Source organism: Doryrhamphus excisus, chromosome 11, assembly GCF_030265055.1.
Source record: "Doryrhamphus excisus isolate RoL2022-K1 chromosome 11, RoL_Dexc_1.0, whole genome shotgun sequence".
NCBI classification, from domain to species: Eukaryota; Metazoa; Chordata; class Actinopteri; order Syngnathiformes; family Syngnathidae; genus Doryrhamphus; species Doryrhamphus excisus.
The window spans coordinates 12,811,187-12,828,644 of NC_080476.1; the positions used below are offsets into that span (position 1 = coordinate 12,811,187).

Below are 17,458 nucleotides of genomic sequence, written 5' to 3' on the forward strand. Positions count from 1 at the left end.
GCATAAAACGTAGGAAGACAGGAAAGTAGGAGCGCCCCCACCGCCTTGGTCTCCATGTTATGACAAAGCAGCACAGACATCCGACTGGAAAGACCAGACGTCTTCTTCTCATACACCTTAAACGCGATTAAAGAGGAATTCTTAGGAATTAACACACAACACGTTCACGGTATGGTGTTTGTTTATATCTTGCAAGGTTGATGTAATCTAATGGCTTTATTGGTTATACGTTGTGTTTGCTAAGCGGCCTCTGTCACTAGCTAGCAAGATGCTAGCTAATGCTAACGGCGGCACTGGTTGTGTTTAGAATAAAGCCTCTGCTTACTGAGTATTACACATATGCTACGCTGGACGTTTTGATGCTGGCTGATATGAATATGTTAATGATGTTAACATAAGTTAATAATGTATTGCATTATTTGTCAAAGAGGAAGAAAATCCAGGGGACGCTTTACGGTTAGCTACGCAGCAGGATGCTAACCGTCTTTTTCACCCGTGTGGTGCGTATGTAATTCGATATATGTATTGTTGCGTATGATACTAAGGTATTGCCATGTGCGCATACCTACGTGCTCTTTTAATCGCACAATGAAAGCGGAGTCGGTGATCGTCACCAAACGACAACATTAGCTAGCTTGTCGCTTCGGCGGAAACCGCCATGGACGTATGTAACTACACAGCTCAGCGGTTTGACTTCGGTATACGGATAGAATCGGTACGCATGCCATCCTAACACGCCTTACTCTTTGTTTTGAGCAGAAAATGCCCACCATTAAGCTCCAGAGCTCGGATGGGGAAATCTTCGAGGTGGACGTGGAGATAGCCAAACAGTCTGTCACCATTAAAACCATGTTGGAAGGTAAGAAGGCACCTTGAGTCAAGCAAGTACACGGTACATGATTATATCCTTTGGCAGATTTGGGAATGGACGACGAAGGAGACGACGACCCCGTTCCCCTTCCCAACGTCAACGCGGCCATTCTTAAAAAGGTAATGCACCACCGAAAGATCCATCGCGTTCTTGGCAGCGGAACGGCCAAGTTGATACGCACTCAGCATCCTAAACGACTGAAGAAAGCCTGCTGAGATACCTTAATTGATTGGTTTTTGTACCTTATTTTTCCAAGTATTTGTCTAAATTAGTATACGTGGTGCATTCAGGGCCGTTGGGTCGAGGCATGGCCTGCTGTGAGGTTGTGATGCTGAGATAAGCGTTATGATGACAAAATGGCGGTACTATTGGGTGGTCGTGAGGAGGAAACGGGCCTAGCCGCGTTATGATGGCGGTACTATGTACTATAGAGTGGTCGTGAGGAGGAAACGGGCCTAGCCGCGTTATGGCGGTACTATTCGGTGGTCGTGAGGAGGAAACGGGCCTAGCCGCGTTATGATGGCGGTACTATTCGGTGGTCGTGAGGAGCTGTGTTCTCCAAGCACATCTAGTCGTGGTGCTACAACATGTTCTTGTGCTGTCAGGTGATCCAGTGGTGCACCCACCACAAAGACGACCCCCCTCCCCCTGAGGATGATGAGAACAAGGAGAAGAGGACCGACGACATTCCCGTCTGGGATCAGGAGTTCCTCAAAGTGGACCAAGGCACCTTGTTTGAACTCATTCTGGTAAGTACTAGTACTGTAGTACTGGTGCTTGTACTAGTAGTGTGCTGTCATGTGGTGCGGCATGAACGTGTAAATCATGGGGCCCCACCAGAACCCGTTAGCAGCCGAGCGCCGCCACGCACGCCGTTCCGACTGGCCTGCACGGCGGCTTGATTTGCAGCCCACTTACAGCCTGGTGGTCTTGTGTGTCTCAGGCCGCCAACTATTTGGACATCAAGGGTCTGCTGGACGTGACGTGCAAGACGGTGGCCAACATGATCAAAGGCAAGACCCCCGAGGAGATCAGGAAGACCTTCAACATCAAGAACGACTTCACAGAGGAAGAGGAGGCCCAGGTCAGCATCTCGGTGCTCAGATGAAAGGCGGCCCCTCACGTGGTCTCCGTCTCCTAACCGCCAGGTGGTCTTTTTGTCTCCCGCAGGTACGCAAAGAGAACCAATGGTGCGAAGAGAAGTAGAAGAACACTAAGACACTGAATAGGAACGCGTCCGCTTACCGCTTGCACTGGTGTTCCCGTCGACTCCAACCCCCCCGTAGAACCCCAGCAGACCTGTCATTATTTAAAGAACGCTTGTCTTGCACACGCCCGGTGTCGTCTGCGTTTGCCATCACGTTTTCCCTCGTTTGCTCCGCCCCCCCATGCCCCCCTCCAGTAGGACTTTTTTACTGCTCGTCTTAGTTTGGACAATGTTAGATGGAATCGTAACGTTTGTGCTGTTGAGGTGGTTGCCAGGTTGGCTGCCTTCATTCCTAACTGACGTCACCTCGGAGGGGAAAATCCGCTCACATCGTCTCGTTGACTTTGAACAGAGAAAATAAAATGGCCGCAAAACGACTCGCTTATTTTCCTCCATTGAAAAATAAACCAATCATACATTCATACACACTATTACTGTTTTTAACAAATTTAATACATGAAAAAGTTTTGGAAAACAGTCAGCTTAGCTTACAGGGGCTTTTATGGCCGGCGACAGCGTCCTCTGGCGGACGTACATGGAATAGTTTACAAGGACAGCTTGCCATTTCAAACAGAACACAAAGTATTGCGATGTAGCCATTTTGTTTTTTTAAACATAGTTCATTGTAAGTACGAGAATTAATATAAAACTTTACAAGGAATTGTAATAGAATAGTAACCATTTGGTCTTTGATGCTGCTACATCTTCAGTGAAAAAAAAAACCTTGAAATATACACAAATAGAATAAAATGGAGGATGAATGGTGGCGTACAGGCGATTGTCAAACACGGCAAACATCCACGCATCATAAGTAGCTACGTTTGATGCCGACTAAGGAAACATCCACAAAACCCACCCACACCACCGGCTGGCAAGCACTAGGGGGCGCCACGGCACCTGGCAACAGTTCTGGCCAATCAAACACGGAGAAAGTCATTTCTGGAAGGACACAACAACTTGAGGACATGGAACGATGCTCATTATCATTATCAAAAACACTAACATAAGATCTTTTTGCGATGAAGACAAAAGAAGCAGACAATTTGGGCATTTGTGTTTTTAGCTGAACAACATAAAATAAAATAAACATTTATTTGGAATGAATGACATCACAATGTTTTCTTATGGGCTGAGAGGCGGACAAAAAGTACCAGTATTTGGGCCACATTGGAAAAAAAATGTGAGGTTTTGAGAATCATGTCGTAAGTTTACGAGACTAAAGTGGTAATATTTGGAGAATAAAGTCATAAATTCATGAGAGAAAAAAAGTGGTGCGGCTATGGAAGGGGGGGGGGGGGCTGGTGTGACCTTTGTCATCAATTTATGACTTTATTCTAATAAAATGGCAACTTTATTCTTGTACATTCAGGTGACTTTTTCTCGTGAATTTCTTCCTATTCCCAAGCGGGTATTTTTCTGTCAATGTGAGATGACCGTAGCCCGCCAACATGGCGCTGACGGCGCTACTACGTGCTTTTGCTTGTGGACGAAGGGGACGGCAAACGTCGAGGGACACGTTTACCATTGGCCGTGTTCCCTCTTCCACCACAAGCTGCCATATTGCAGCAGACGGTTGATGTCCGCGTATGCTGTCACACGCCACTGGAGCCTTCAGTCAGCCATTAGTGGCTAGTATTTCATACTGTGTGTGTACTACGTACTACGTTGTTACCGGAACGAGCGTACGCGGCGGAGAAGGGGAGGGCTCTGCAGCTCAACCCAATGTAATCATCAAAAAACTTGCTTTTATTGCAAATGTTGATGTGAAATGGGAGAAGGTGGGCGGGGCTGGAAATGAAACGGTTTGTTTTACATTCAAGCAAATCTTTTTTTCAAACAAAGACGGCCTGGTGTTTAGTGGACGTTGCCATGGAAACGGCATCCCGGCCACACGAAGGTGAGCCAAGGTCACTTGATTCAAGTGGCGGCTTTGAGCGACGGGTCCGGCCGGGCACGTTTAGGGGGAGGGGGGGGTCGGCTGCGGCGGGGCGTGGGGGAGGGGGGAGAGTCACTTAGATGTGAACAAGATGAAGCGGAGCAGCGACCTCCCTCAAGGAAGCGAATGCACTTCTTCTTCCTCCTGGGGGGGGGGGGGGACAGTCACACACAGTTATCTGTGAATAAAGTAGAACACAAACTTTACCTCAATACTACCACTGCTACTCGTCAAGTACTAGTAAAAGAAGTGAGCAGTAAACCAGGTGACACATAAAGCTGTAGTACAAGTATGAGACCGGAATGTTCCCATTTGCATTGTAGTACTTTTTAGTAGCCGAAGTTACAGTTAGTGGTTAGTCTTATCCAGGTTAGGGAAAATGCCTTCTTCCGGAAGTCATTCCAAATGGGGGGGGGGGGGGGGGGGGGTACACACCTGCAAGGACCGCACCAGTCTGTTTGCTGCTGGAGGCCAAAGCGAGCTCGACATTTCTTAGGAGAAGCAGGCTCTGAGCGGCAGGCGGGCATGCAAAACATCCCAGCAGAGGAGGGAGGAGAGGAGGTACAAGATGGAGGAAGGAGGAGGAAACAAAGGAGGTGGAAGAAAATGAAAGGAAGACGAGAAAGGAGAAAAAGATGAGCACGGCTGCCATGTTAGTACTTTTGTTGACAAAGTTAGACGCAGCCTTGTTAGTTTTTCCTTGGCATCAATCCGGTTGACTTGGAATATCCATCCATCATCCATCCATCCATCATCCATCCACCCATCCATCCATATAGCTAGCTAGCTAGCTAGCGTGTACCTGAGTTGGAGTCCTGCTGCTTGTCCCGTTTCCTCCTCTTCTTCTTCCCCTGCAAGCCAAGAATAGAACGTAGCATCTTTTCACTTTCACTTTCCGTCACCACCACTGGACACTTCATTAGGAACACCTCCTCCTCAATACTTCTCATATTTTACTCAAGTACAATTCCATGCAAGTGTACGACGTCACGTTTAGCTAAATCTACTCTTGTGTAGTATTGTCATGTACTGTTACTGTACATGTCATGTAGTGTACTGTACATGTCATGTAGTGTTATGTAGTACACCAAGTAGTAGTCATGTAGTCTACCATGTACTATATGAGTTAATATGTCATGCAGTATAGGATGTAGTATGTCAACTAGTACGTCATGTAGTAGTCATATAGTGTATCAAGTAGTACGTCATGTAGTAGTCACGTCGTATATCAAGTAGTACGTCATGTAGGTGTCACGTAGTATATGAAGTAGTACGTCACGTAGTATGAAGTAAGTATTGGCTGGTGCAGTAAAGGTGTGGAAGTGGAACTCTTGACCGTCTTAATGGTGCTGGTAACCATGACAACCATCCCCCCCCCCCACCCCCCCAGATCACAAGATGAGTCCCTACCCAATCAGCTTTACTCTGGACCCCGCTAAGGCCCGCCTCCTGCAAGAGGGTCAACAGCACACTTAACACAGCAGGGTGCCACCACAACACAACACATGCACCCACTGGTGTGTGTGTGTGTATATGTGTGTGCGTGTGTGTGTGCATGTGTGTGTGTGTGTGAGGTCTTACGTACGTAGTTGTCCCGGGCGGACCAGGTGGGGTAGAGCTGCATGTGGAGTTGTCTTTCCTTCCGGGCCAGCTCGTAGTACTTGGCCTGCTCCTCCCGGGTCAACGCGTGCCACTACACACGTGCACGCACACACACACACACACACACACACACACACACACGGTAACAATAAATATGTGTCGGCTGACCCTGACACGTATTTAATAATAATCGAAATAATCCTCTCACCCTGCGTCCAAGTATCTGGTTGATGGCGGCGCTCTCCTTGAGCGTGCACTCGGCGATGACCTTTGCCCTCATCTCCTTCATGTAGAGCATGAAGGCGTTGAGAGGTTTCTTGATGACCGGCTTCTTGGGCTCCTTCTCACGCTTGGACTCCACCTGGGGCTTCCTGATGGACACGAGGACAGGCGTGTTATTCCAGGGGTGGCTGTGGAGGTTTGATTCCCTGGGCAGGACGTGTTATTTCCGGGTGGCTGTGGAGGTTTGATTCCCTGGGGCGCCCTCTACGGGTGTAAAGTGTAACCCAGATAGAAAAGCTGCACTGCTTTGTATATTGATTGATTTGACTAGAACTATTATTATTATGATTATGATTATGTTATGGGAACTGATGTTTATGATGGCCACTCCTATCTGAATGTTTGTTGCACATTATAACATAAGGTACCGCCACAGCTTCATTTTTGTGTTTGCCTCTGTAGTCCCCCTCCCAGAGTCCATCTTGGGACCTTAGTTGGTACTTGAGGTCTACTTCAATGAGGCCATGTACATGCTACAAACACGTGACCATGAACCCATCTCCAGGACGTGTTGGCAAAGTGTGGGGCAGGGGCCAAGGGAAGAACGTGACATTTTCAAGCAGATGTTGAGAAAAGGTCTGGAATGATGGCGGCTTTCTTGGCCCTTTTCCTTGAAAGCGTTGCCGGTATTCCACAGCCGTGCTTGAAGTTGGTCGGTACTTCCAGGTTTCAGGGACGTGAAAAGATTTGTTCAAAAAAGCCAAAATACTTTTTGAGTTGCTTTTGGTTTTATGAGGAAGCTGCTGGATGTGGGAATGAAGTACGGGTCACATGGTCCGAGCGACTCGCTAGTACTTACACGTACACGCCTCTGTCGTACTGCTCGTGCTCCTGCTTGCCTGAGGGGGGCACGATGGCAGGGTGGGGGATCCCCGTGGGGTGCATGCCTGATGGGCCCAGCATGAGGGAATGGGAGAACCTGAGCACAGGAAGGACGAGTGAGGAAGAAGAAAAAAGGAGAGACAAAATGAAGGCGGAGCTAAAGGCAGCGACGCGCCGTCACGTCGCAAAGAACAGCTTTCGTCTTTCAACGATCAGCACCCCTCCCCCCCCCAGGTACCCGACACTGGGGTACGCTGGGGCATCATCCTGCAGTCACCACTAGAGGGAGATCTACACCAGGCTGCTGCTCATCATCAATCTTTACAAATCACTTTCATCATATTTCATGTGCTAATTATTTTTCCTGACATACTGAGTCCAAATGGCAACCAATACCAACAATATGAAAAGTCATATTGTGGATTATTGGTTTATGATGTATTCTAAACATATAGTGTTACAGTGTTACAGTTGATCTCCATTTCTCACACCACAAATGACATGGACCAACCATTCAGTTCACCATGGCAACCGCAAGTTAGCACATTAGCCTACAGTTAGCATATTAGCCTACAGTTAGCACATTAGCCTACAGTTAGCATATTAGCCTACAGTTAGCACATTAGCCTACAGTTAGCACATTAGCCTACAGTTAGCATATTAGCCTACAGTTAGCATAATTCCCAAGTGATCTAAAGCGATTGCTTCTTAGTCTCATGTGATCATTTCCTCCTCAAAGTCATCACATATAAAATGGTCAGGATACAAGACTAGCACATATGAAATAAAACAGGTTGTGTTTAGATTAATAGATTTTAGATTAGATTAATCTGAAAGTATTTAGATGACAGCCAATGATGCAGCATACATTTCCTTGGAATGGGATGGATGGAAGTTTAGGAAGATGCATACATTTCCTTGGAATGGGATGGATGGAAGTTTAGGAAGATGCATACATTTCCTTGGAATGGGATGGATGGAAGTTTAGGAAGATGCATACATGTCTTTGGAATGGGATGGATGGAAATTTATTAATAAAAATGGTTGCAGTATTCCCAGCGTGTGCTACCAAACCTTGACGGCTTCTCTTACTGTGAAATCCTACTTTCTGCCCACTTTTACCCCCCAATAGTATCGTGTTAGCCGGACACAGGAAACCTGCCCCCCCTAACCGTCCAGCTAAGGAGCGGGATCGAGAGGTGGACACGACGGATACTTCAGTGGTCCTCTGACAGACCATGTCAACATGTGGACTTGAGGGGCTGAAGATGCTCCCTGGGGGGGGGGTGGGGGGGGTGGGGGGGGGGGATACTTTATGAGGGAGGAATGCCTGTTGGCACCAGTTAAGAGTTTGGGGGGGGGGGCTGATGCAGGAGAACTGTGCTGAACCATCCTGGTTATTTTGGAAAAGTATATGTCCAAACCATTTTCCTAGGAGACAACTAGGAGAACATACTGCATTGTACGACAGTCGTGGGCCTGCTGGAGCCTACCCCAGCTGTCTTCAGGCGAGAGGCGGGGTACATTGTGGTAATACTGGACAGGAAGTACTCTGTGTATGATTTAAATCACGCTCATCCAAATAGACCATGTATCCAGGAAAGTACCCCCGCCCCATCTCCGACAATCATCCAAAGCTGGGAAGCAACTCCCGATGCCGTCTGCAGGTTGCTGGTCCTGAATGACGATGAGATGCTGCGGTGCCCCAGCAGGGGGCGCCACGCTACACTGAGCCAGAAGATGGAACAAAGAGCTTGCTATCACTTTCCCGGCACACGCACCGCCTTTTGGCCACGTTCTGTCCCCATCGTCCCCGCAAGACGACCTTCCAGGCAGAAGCTAATCCCAGCTAATCTGAGACGTCGGGGACAACGCTGACGGACAAGGAAGGCGTGTCTGACATTTCCCCGATCCTTGGGCTTGAATGGAAAACAAGAAGATGATGAGGATTTGAGAAGATGAGAGGGTAATAATTCCTCGGTAAAGACCTTCTTATCTCATCCGAACAAGGCAACATCTTCTGGGACCCCCGCGCTAAAGATTTGGGGGCAAAGTACGTGACATTTGCCGGAGTCATCAGCGTCCCGCTGCCAGGGATCCAAGGACCACAAAGCCGATCAAAAAGTCTTGCCAACATAAAACTGGTCTTGCAGAAGAAGCAGGCCAGTCCACGCCATGCAAAACCAGATGGACCCTGGACCAGCCTTCTGTGGGCATCGTGTCACCCGGGGGGCTCACACTTAAAATGACTGAAGGGCGATCCACGCCGACACGTTGCCAGGTCAAAAGGTCACGTTATTTTAGGGTTTCAGCCCCTCATCCACATGGAAACGGCCGATGAGTCTCTTTGTTGTCATTCCGCCAGCATCAAGGCCATTTGAAGGTCATGCCACATCTTCAATGTCTTCATTTGCTTTGCCGGGTTTGGGATCATGGTCCCGCTGCAGAAGCCAAGTTGGGGGGGGGGGGGGGGGGGGGGTAATGTTGGTAAACAGTCCTAATGGTGACAACCCTGAGGACTGGGCAGAACAATGGAGCATTTGGAGGGGGGGTGGGTGCTCGCAAGCCCAAGAGTTGAAAGGAAGGTCAAATAGGAGCCACTTCAAGGTCAGAGTAAGGTGACTCACCAGCCCATGGACGGAGCAATCTGGCCCACGCCGCCTGCGGGGAGCGAGTAGTATCCCGAAAGGTCCTGGGACTGGTGCCTGTGAACGCCTGCGGGACAGAGACAGACGTTACGGGACAATTAGCGTCGTTAGCGGCGTGGGAACCCGACATTAAGCTCGGGTCACACACTCCCACCATCTTGACGTTAGCATTAGCCAGGCTAGCCCATGTGATCTCAAAAGTCCACGGCGTGTCATCCGTACGCCGTCTGGTCTTCTGTCTTCACACGGTAAATATCCCCACTTCAAAGGAAGTCATTTGTCAACAGGCGGCACCCCGCACTTAGCCCCCCCAGGCGGCACCCCGCACTTAGCCCCAGCCGCTCGCTAACCTGTCCTTGCAGCGCAGGAATGCTGCTAAATGACTGTCATTTGCCCGCGCCTCTGGGGTGGGGTGGGGTGAGGTGGGGGGTGGTTGCAGAACCCCGAGAGAGCCAATAAATCCAGGAATGGGACTGAGTCAGCCGTCCCGTCTCGCCTTCCCTGTCTGACCACGCCCCTTCCTGCTGACATCAGCCAGCATGAACTTATTACTTAACGTAACTTAACTTAACTTGATGTTACGTGGGACTCCTCGGAAGAAGACCAACTCCAAATGTTATCCCAATCAAGGTCATAACAATCATCAAAAATATGTTATTGTTATTGTTTACAAATAAGTAGAAACCAGCATTAAAGTCAATGTATGTATTATCTTGGTATAATAATAATAATAAGTCATATACTGTACGTGTGCATTATTATTGTATTAGCAGGGGTGTCCAAAGTGTAGCCCAGGGGTTATTTGCAGCTCCGGCTGTTTTTTTATTGGCCCCCTTAAATACTTTGAACAAGAAAAAAACTAAATGTCACAAAAGCAGCCATTGTACTTCGATAAAGTCAAACTCTAAACAGATTAAAACAGATTAAAACAGATTAAAACAGATTAAAACAGATTAAAAGTCATCATTGTATGAAAAACAACTAAATCACATCATCTTGGTAGCATAATGTTGAATATTAAAAGAGACATTCTTTTTAAAAGTATTATTATTTTATTATTATTATATCATACATAAAAATACAATATTTAAAATTATAAATTATTAAGTTATATAATATTAATATAATAAATATTATTATTATTATCATTATTATTATCATCATCACCTCATGCCCCCACCTTCCCTCAGACGCCAACAACACCCCGAGATACTTGAACTCCTCCACTTGGGCAGGACTTGGGATTATTGGTGTTGTTGGTTATTGCTATTATTATTTTTATTATTATTATAATTATTATTATAATCATTGTCATTGAAAGAAACAGACAAACCTAAAACTGAATGCAAAACCTTTTGAAATACATTTTGATGCTTTTCATCTATTTGTTCAAAGCCAGATGACTTGATGTGATAATCTGATGTGATAATTTGATATAATAATCTGATATAATAATCTGATATAATAATCTGATGTGATAATTTGATATAATAATCTGATATAATAATCTGATATAATAATCTGATATAATAATCTGATGTCATCTCCAAAGGATGGAGACTAAAGGAGGAGGTGATGCAACAGGGTGTGTTTGTTTAACGACGTACTTTAGTAAAAACACATCAGGTGACCTGTGAGAAAGGCCTCGTCATCATCAGGTGTTAGCGCGTGTGTGTGTGTGTGTGTGTGTGTGAGAGAGCGATGAAGAGCCGAGTCAGCAGTTTGTGTCTTTCCACTCCAAGGGTGTTTGGGGACCGCCTGGGGTGCGTTTGCTTTACGCCACCCACGCGTCCACGACGAGCATCCTCTCACCTGTCTTCTGGCTCATGTCGGCGGGCAGGTGCGGCGGGCTCGGGCTGAAGTGCTCGTTGGCGTAAGGCAGCAGCGACGTGAGCGGGTGCATCCCGTGGGACGGCTGCACCACCGACACTTTGTTGGACTGCAGAGACGACACCAAAAGACACAAAACAAACCCATCAGGAGGCGCAACAGTACTGCTGTTACACTCCAGGCCTGCGGGGGGCGGCGACGTACGCCACTGCTGCCTCTGGCTGGCCTGGCCTGGCTGGTCTGGATGGGCCCCACCAAACACAAAATACTCCCTCGCCTTAACGCAGACCACCTGACAGGAAATCCTTTACTCGGCATCGCTTCACACCAGGAATAACCACATTCCACTTTCTCATTTACACCAGGAATAACCACATTCCGCTTTCTCATTTACACCAGGAATAACCACATTCCGCTTTCTCATTCACACCAGGAATAACCACATTCCACTTTCTCATTTACACCAGGAATAACCACATTCCACTTTCTCATTCGCACCAGGAATAACCACATTCCGCTTTCTCATTCACACCAGGAATAACCACATTCCGCTTTCTCATTCGCACCAGGAATAACCACATTCCGCTTTCTCATTCACACCAGGAATAAGCACATTCCGCTTTCTCATTCACACCAGGAATAACCACAAATAACCAAGTAAGTAGGACATGTATGAATACTAGAAGACAGTACATAATAGTATGTAGTAGAGGACATGTATAAATACTAGAAGCCAGTACATAATAGTAAGTAGTAGAGGACATGTATGAATACTAGAAGACAGTACATAATAGTAAGTAGTAGAGGACATGTATGAATACTAGAAGACAGTACATAATAGTAAGTAGTAGAGGACGTGTATGAATACTAGAAGACAGTACATAATAGTAAGTAGTAGAGGACATGTATGAATACTAGAAGCCAGTACATAATAGTCAGTAGTAGAGGACATGTATGAATACTAGAAGACAGTAAGATTAGGTAGTAGAGGACATGTATGAATACTAGAAGCCATCATCTAAGTTTAGCTAGTGTGGGGGGTTGGGTTGGTTGGGGGTGGGGGTTGCGTTGGGGTGTTGGCCCATGTGTGCTTGTGGTTTGGTCGTGTTTGAGTCCTGAGGTGGCTTCGTAGCTGCGACGTTAAGAGCCACACAAAAAAAAAAGAAAAGTCCGTTTGTGCATCCGTGCTTCCTCGGCGTAATTAGCTGCCCTTGAAGCGCCCTTGAAGTGGCTTCCAGCGCCTTCCGCCTTGGCGGACGCTCAGGGAGGCGCTCGCCCAACCCCTCATTATCAGGCCGCTCTCTACTCGCACCAGAGTACACGCTGGATACACAACCACTCACCTCTCAGGGACACGCACACGCACACACACACACACACACACACACCAGTTGACCTGCGTGGGACTGCAGTACCAGTGTGTGTCCACTAGGGGTGGGACACTTTTAGGACATTTCATGAGGTGCGTTTAGTCCAGTGCTTGTCAATTATTTTCTGTCATGCCCCCCCCGACAGCCATTTTTCCTCCCCCTCCCGATGTAAAATATGAGAAAAAGTGGTATTTATTGATGTACCCGTACTGTACAGACCTCGTAGCGTAGTCAACAGTCAGTTAGCATGTTGAGTACTGTAAATGTGTACATGTTGGTAGGTCTGCATTCTAATGAAAGCAGGGGGGGGGCCCGTCCCACATAAAACCAATGGGGGTCTTGGCCAGAACTTAAAAAGCAGACGGTACGACCTTTAACCCCCCAAATAGGGTTCCTGTTATGTTCCCTGCGAGTGTCATGCATGTTTCAAAATAAAACAATCAAAAAAACACCTGTGGGTCTTTGTGCGTACAGGAAGTAGCGCTGCAGCCCCCGTGTTACATTTCCTGTTTCCTGATGACATGAAAGATTGCCACAACTTCAAAGGAGCAATTACTTTAGCCAGTGTGTGTGCGTGTGCGTGTGCGTGTACGTGTGTGTGTGTGTGTGTGTGTGCGGTTGAAAGGCCTTTTGAGTCATCAGTGTATTGTGGCGCCTTTTTATCTGCTCAATATGACACTTGATGGGATCTCACACACACACGCTGATTTCAATAGTTGCGTGTTTAATGTATTCTTTAGTTGTCTTTTTATTCCATTAAAATACTCCTCTTTGGTGCTCCAAGTGCTTTTTTACTCTTTAATCTCTCATTTGATGAAGATGAAACATTTCAAAAACACACACGCTGGAGCGGCTCATCAACACACGCCACGCCGTCCGTCATAAACCCTCTTAGCCCCGCCTCCATCTTCAATCAGGAGAAGTCATAATTAGCGCCCAGCAACAACACCAAAAGTAGCCGAGTGGAGACTGCAAGGCCGTCCCACGTACCATGCGGGACAGGAAAGAGCACACTTGGATGCTTGTGGTGTCGCTACTTTCACTCTCTCGGGCAGAGGTGTCCAATCTACCTGGCGGGGGGGCAGGTTGGAACAAACGGGATGGAGTATGGAGAGATATGGAGGCGCACGGGGTGATCATCAGTCAAATGGTAGCTAGCGCAGCCAAAACACTCGCCCGTATGTGCGTGACGGTCGGAATGCTAAGCTAATGATCCCCGAAATCATTCAATTCATCAGAGAGTTGACAAGTGAAGGCTAATAGCCACCTTGGTTTCAGGTGGCTCCCTGACCACCATTACGTCCTCATGCAACGCTAGCAAGGGTTAGCATCTGGCAACCAGAAGCTCCACGCCACTGAATCCTCACAAGCATCATTTGGCTCCACTAGAGAGCTCAAGTGTGTCCCACCTGATTCGAGGCGTCCTATCTAGTCTTTGGAGGTGGTTCAGAAGAAGCCAGACCAGCACGTAGGATTCCTGCTGATATCACCGATACGGGCCAACACCATCAGTGTGGTATCACAAGCAACAAGTTGTATCAGGACCCTCGTATCAAGCGCCACAAGGACGCTACACACCTCCGCCATCGCTGGAGCCAGCAGCACCAGCCGGCACCCCCGCCACCCCCTGCTTCCCCACCCCCACAAATCTGGAAGTCATTGCCTTCTCGGAGCCCAAAATGAAAGCCTGCAGCTTGGAGGTTTGGTTGACATCAAAAGGCGGGCCGCCATGTTAAAAAAAAAAGCATCAACACCAGCTACTACCCCCAAAACCCACCACACAACCCCCCCCTCCGCAGGAGAAGATCCCAGATGTGAATGCGATCCCCTTTTGCGGGTCATGTGACAGCCAAACAACGGAGTTGTCAGTCAAAGTGAAAGCTTTCACTTCTTATGTCGGACGTGAAGTGCCGGATGTTTCTGCCACACACCAAAGCAACAAGGAAAAGGCCGACTCATTTCTGTAGTGTACTTATGCACAAACTAGCGGCAAAAGGCAAACAAATGATGCACGTTTGGGAACCAAAACTCATCAGAGGTGAACGACGTCTTGGTGTGAATCCTTGCCACCTTTGCTCAAATCCTTGTTTCCATTTGCGTGTCAGCAACACCAAGACTTTGCTTTTTGCTGTCCCTGCTGCACGTCATCCACATATTCCAGCATTCCCACAACTCCATCCCAACCGGCGGCCGTCCATGCCGCGGCCGACACACACAATGCTGCAGCAGGCATGCCAGGCCAGTAGGTGGCAGTGCCAGGAAACACTACCAGTGGGTTGAACAGTCAACAAAAGCGTCTTTTCCGCCTCCCGCCGATGATTTGTTTTATCGGCCCGTAGCACAAATGTAACAAAACAGACAAAAGAAGAGCAATAATTTGACAAGAATAATGTTGAGAGAAAAAGGACAAAAAGGTGTAATTTTATGAGAGTAAATTGAATAAAATTAGTCATTTTAGTAGCAGAGAAAGTTCATATATTAAATATATTTTTTAAAGTCGGAATATTGTCAAAAACAAGCAAAATAACAAAGTTGTAATTTTTGGAACAGTTCTAATTTTACAAAAATACAGTCATAATATTACGGAAATAAAGTCACGAATATTAGAAGAAAATTTACAGAAAACAGAGAAAAACCCAAAATTCTAAAGAGAAAAAAATTATTTTGCAATTTTATGAGAATGAACTTGTAATGTTATGAGGAAACATAAAATCACTATAGTAGTATAAAGCAGAAATATTACAGAGAAAATATGTTTAAAATAAGTCATAATATAGGTAGATAGAGAAAACTAAAGTTGCCATTTTTGGAACCTTGAATTAGTTACCGTAACAGACAATAGAAGCTAGCTGACAATAAAAGCTAGCTTCCGTAACAGACAATAGAAGCTAGCTGACAATAAAAGCTAGCTTCCGTAACAGACAATAGAAGCTAGCTGACAATAAAAGCTAGCTTCCGTAACAGACAATAGAAGCTAGCTGACAATAAAAGCTAGCTTCCGTAACAGACAATAGAAGCTAGCTGACAATAAAAGCTAGCTACCGTAACAGACAATAGAAGCTAGCTGACAATAAAAGCTAGCTACCGTAACAGACAATAGAAGCTAGCTGACAATAAAAGCTAGCTTCCATAACAGACAATAGAAGCTAGCTCCAGTCACAGTCAATGGCTGATGCTAAGCTAGGCACGCTAGCTCATAGTCCTTGCTCATAGTGCTAACCAAACAACTGGATTGTCTCGGAATATCAAACAAAAAACCCTCCAGCAAGGAACTGAATCCAAACACCTGGAAAAACGGCTATTCCGTAGCCTCCCATTGGTGGGAAGTTGCCACCAGCAGCGTGGCGTGCGTTCCCGTGGTTGATTCTGACATTTGACCCCCTAATTGATAACGTTTGTATCCTCTCCGGCTTTCAGCAAAAGTATGACTGCCATGGGATATCTGTCACATGACATGGTGGTAAAATCCATATTTTCCCTGATGCGATGCTGCGAGATCATCACCTTAGCCGGGACGGCATCGTTGCTGTGCCGCCTCGAATTAGAGATCAGAGATGGCGTGTTCATGCCTTGGACGGGCCAGAGGTTCCAGTCGTAAAACCGCGTCAATGAGCAGCAAAGACACGGCACCCCAGCCCTTAATTGTTTGCAACCCAGGGCTTCCTCACATCAGGACCTCAGCGGCCGCTGGTTCCTCTGGATCCGAGGGAGGAGGAGGGAAGCGTAAGGATCACATTACACGGGACGGGAGGCTTTGATGTGGCTTCAGACGACCAACGCAAACCAAAGCCCGCAACCACACAGGCCGGCTCGGCGCTCGGCCCATCCTGCGGTTTACTCCAAAAGAATATTTTTGACAAGCACGAATGTGTTCCACACAGAACCCCCACAGCCCCCACCCTCCCCGGCCGTCCCACCTCAGGGATGCCGCACTCGCTCGGACCAAGACCGGTTCTTGGCAGAGGAACCGGTGACGAGTTGTTCCAAACAAATTGCACGCAGGATTTAGATGCTTTTCATTTACGGACGGAACATCTGGCGTTGTCGGGCAGATGCTAGTTTAAGGATTACTTATGCAAAAGTTAAGTTCTCCGGGAACTCCGAGAACTAGCCATCAGAAGTTGAAGCAATTCTTGGAGGATGTTGAAAGGGCCACAAATGGACGCCAGCAGCAAAACACGGAAGCTCAGCCCCTTAGAACACGGACACCTTTTCATCCCGTCCTGAGCGTACATCAATTAAAGCCCGCCTCTTGTTTTCTATTAGAACCCCACCTTGGCGCTTTCTCCTCTCTCCTGGAGTTTCTCTTTAATCTTTGGGAGATGTTGATGCCGCCTATTGATTCCATCTCTGCTTTTATCTCCGTCGTCTCAAAGGAGGCTGCGATGGAAGCCGCGTTGCAACGTATTCCTCATATCACATGTAATATACATCATACATGTCCGCTCGAGTTTGCAGAGCGCTGCCTTTGTGCGACGCTACTGAGGTATTATTACTGCATATACACATGAGTACATGATGGAAGTATAATATGTACGCAACCAAGTACACCGAATGCAACACACATCTGCCCGTAAAGCCCAAAACTGCACTTAAATCAAATCCTTCAGCCAGGAGGCTAACGTTTTGGGCATGGCTAATCTACACACGCGCTACCATCCAGCGAGCGGACCGCAAGTGGAGGTAGTCCAAATCCCTGTGAGGGCCCGCTTTCTGATGCGTGCGACCACAGGGACGGGGGCCGTCATGGGGCGGAGAGGTCATCTGTCAGCGCCGGCCCGAGTGCATTTGTGCGTATTTATACACGTGTACCATACGTGCCTGTTGGCGTGTTTACACGGCTTTTATTTTGGTCCCTTTAGGAATGCGCAATGTCTTATTTGCTGGTGG

At 47.3% G+C, this 17,458-nt stretch overlaps 2 protein-coding genes across 9 annotated transcripts in view; one reads left to right on the plus strand and one right to left on the minus strand.

Moving 5' to 3' along the window:
* On the plus strand, positions 1–2,455 carry skp1 (S-phase kinase-associated protein 1). Its single transcript, XM_058087000.1, has 6 exons — positions 1–169; positions 760–859; positions 917–990; positions 1,477–1,620; positions 1,815–1,955; positions 2,042–2,455. The coding sequence occupies exons 2-6, from the start codon at positions 763–765 to the stop codon at positions 2,075–2,077; spliced, it is 492 nt and encodes a 163-aa protein (XP_057942983.1). The 5' UTR covers positions 1–169; positions 760–762; the 3' UTR covers positions 2,078–2,455.
* The window catches only part of tcf7 (transcription factor 7), a 27,329-nt gene continuing 11,845 nt past the window's right edge, over positions 1,975–17,458 (minus strand). The window contains exons 4-12 of one of the 8 annotated variants that reach the window (XM_058086998.1): positions 11,181–11,307; positions 9,348–9,435; positions 6,698–6,817; positions 5,825–5,987; positions 5,600–5,707; positions 5,425–5,463; positions 4,817–4,865; positions 4,450–4,522; positions 1,975–4,158 (exon numbers count right to left, since the gene is read on the minus strand). In XM_058086998.1, the coding sequence (XP_057942981.1) occupies positions 3,996–4,158; positions 4,450–4,522; positions 4,817–4,865; positions 5,425–5,463; positions 5,600–5,707; positions 5,825–5,987; positions 6,698–6,817; positions 9,348–9,435; positions 11,181–11,307 (930 nt within the window). In that variant the 3' untranslated portion in view covers positions 1,975–3,995. Of the gene's footprint in view, positions 4,193–4,449; positions 4,523–4,816; positions 4,866–5,424; positions 5,464–5,599; positions 5,708–5,824; positions 5,988–6,697; positions 6,818–9,347; positions 9,436–11,180; positions 11,308–17,458 lie in introns of all 8 variants that reach the window. The other 7 variants (XM_058086992.1, XM_058086991.1, XM_058086993.1 and 4 more) reach the window with 7 other exon arrangements.

Coding starts and splice junctions, on each gene's coding strand:
- skp1 (XM_058087000.1), top strand. CDS start 763: ATGCCCACCATTAAGCTCCAGAGCTCGGATGGGGAAATCTTCGAGGTG. Junction 860..916: donor CATTAAAACCATGTTGGAAG/GTAAGAAGGCAC, acceptor ATCCTTTGGCAG/ATTTGGGAATGGACGACGAA. Junction 991..1,476: donor ACGCGGCCATTCTTAAAAAG/GTAATGCACCAC, acceptor TTGTGCTGTCAG/GTGATCCAGTGGTGCACCCA.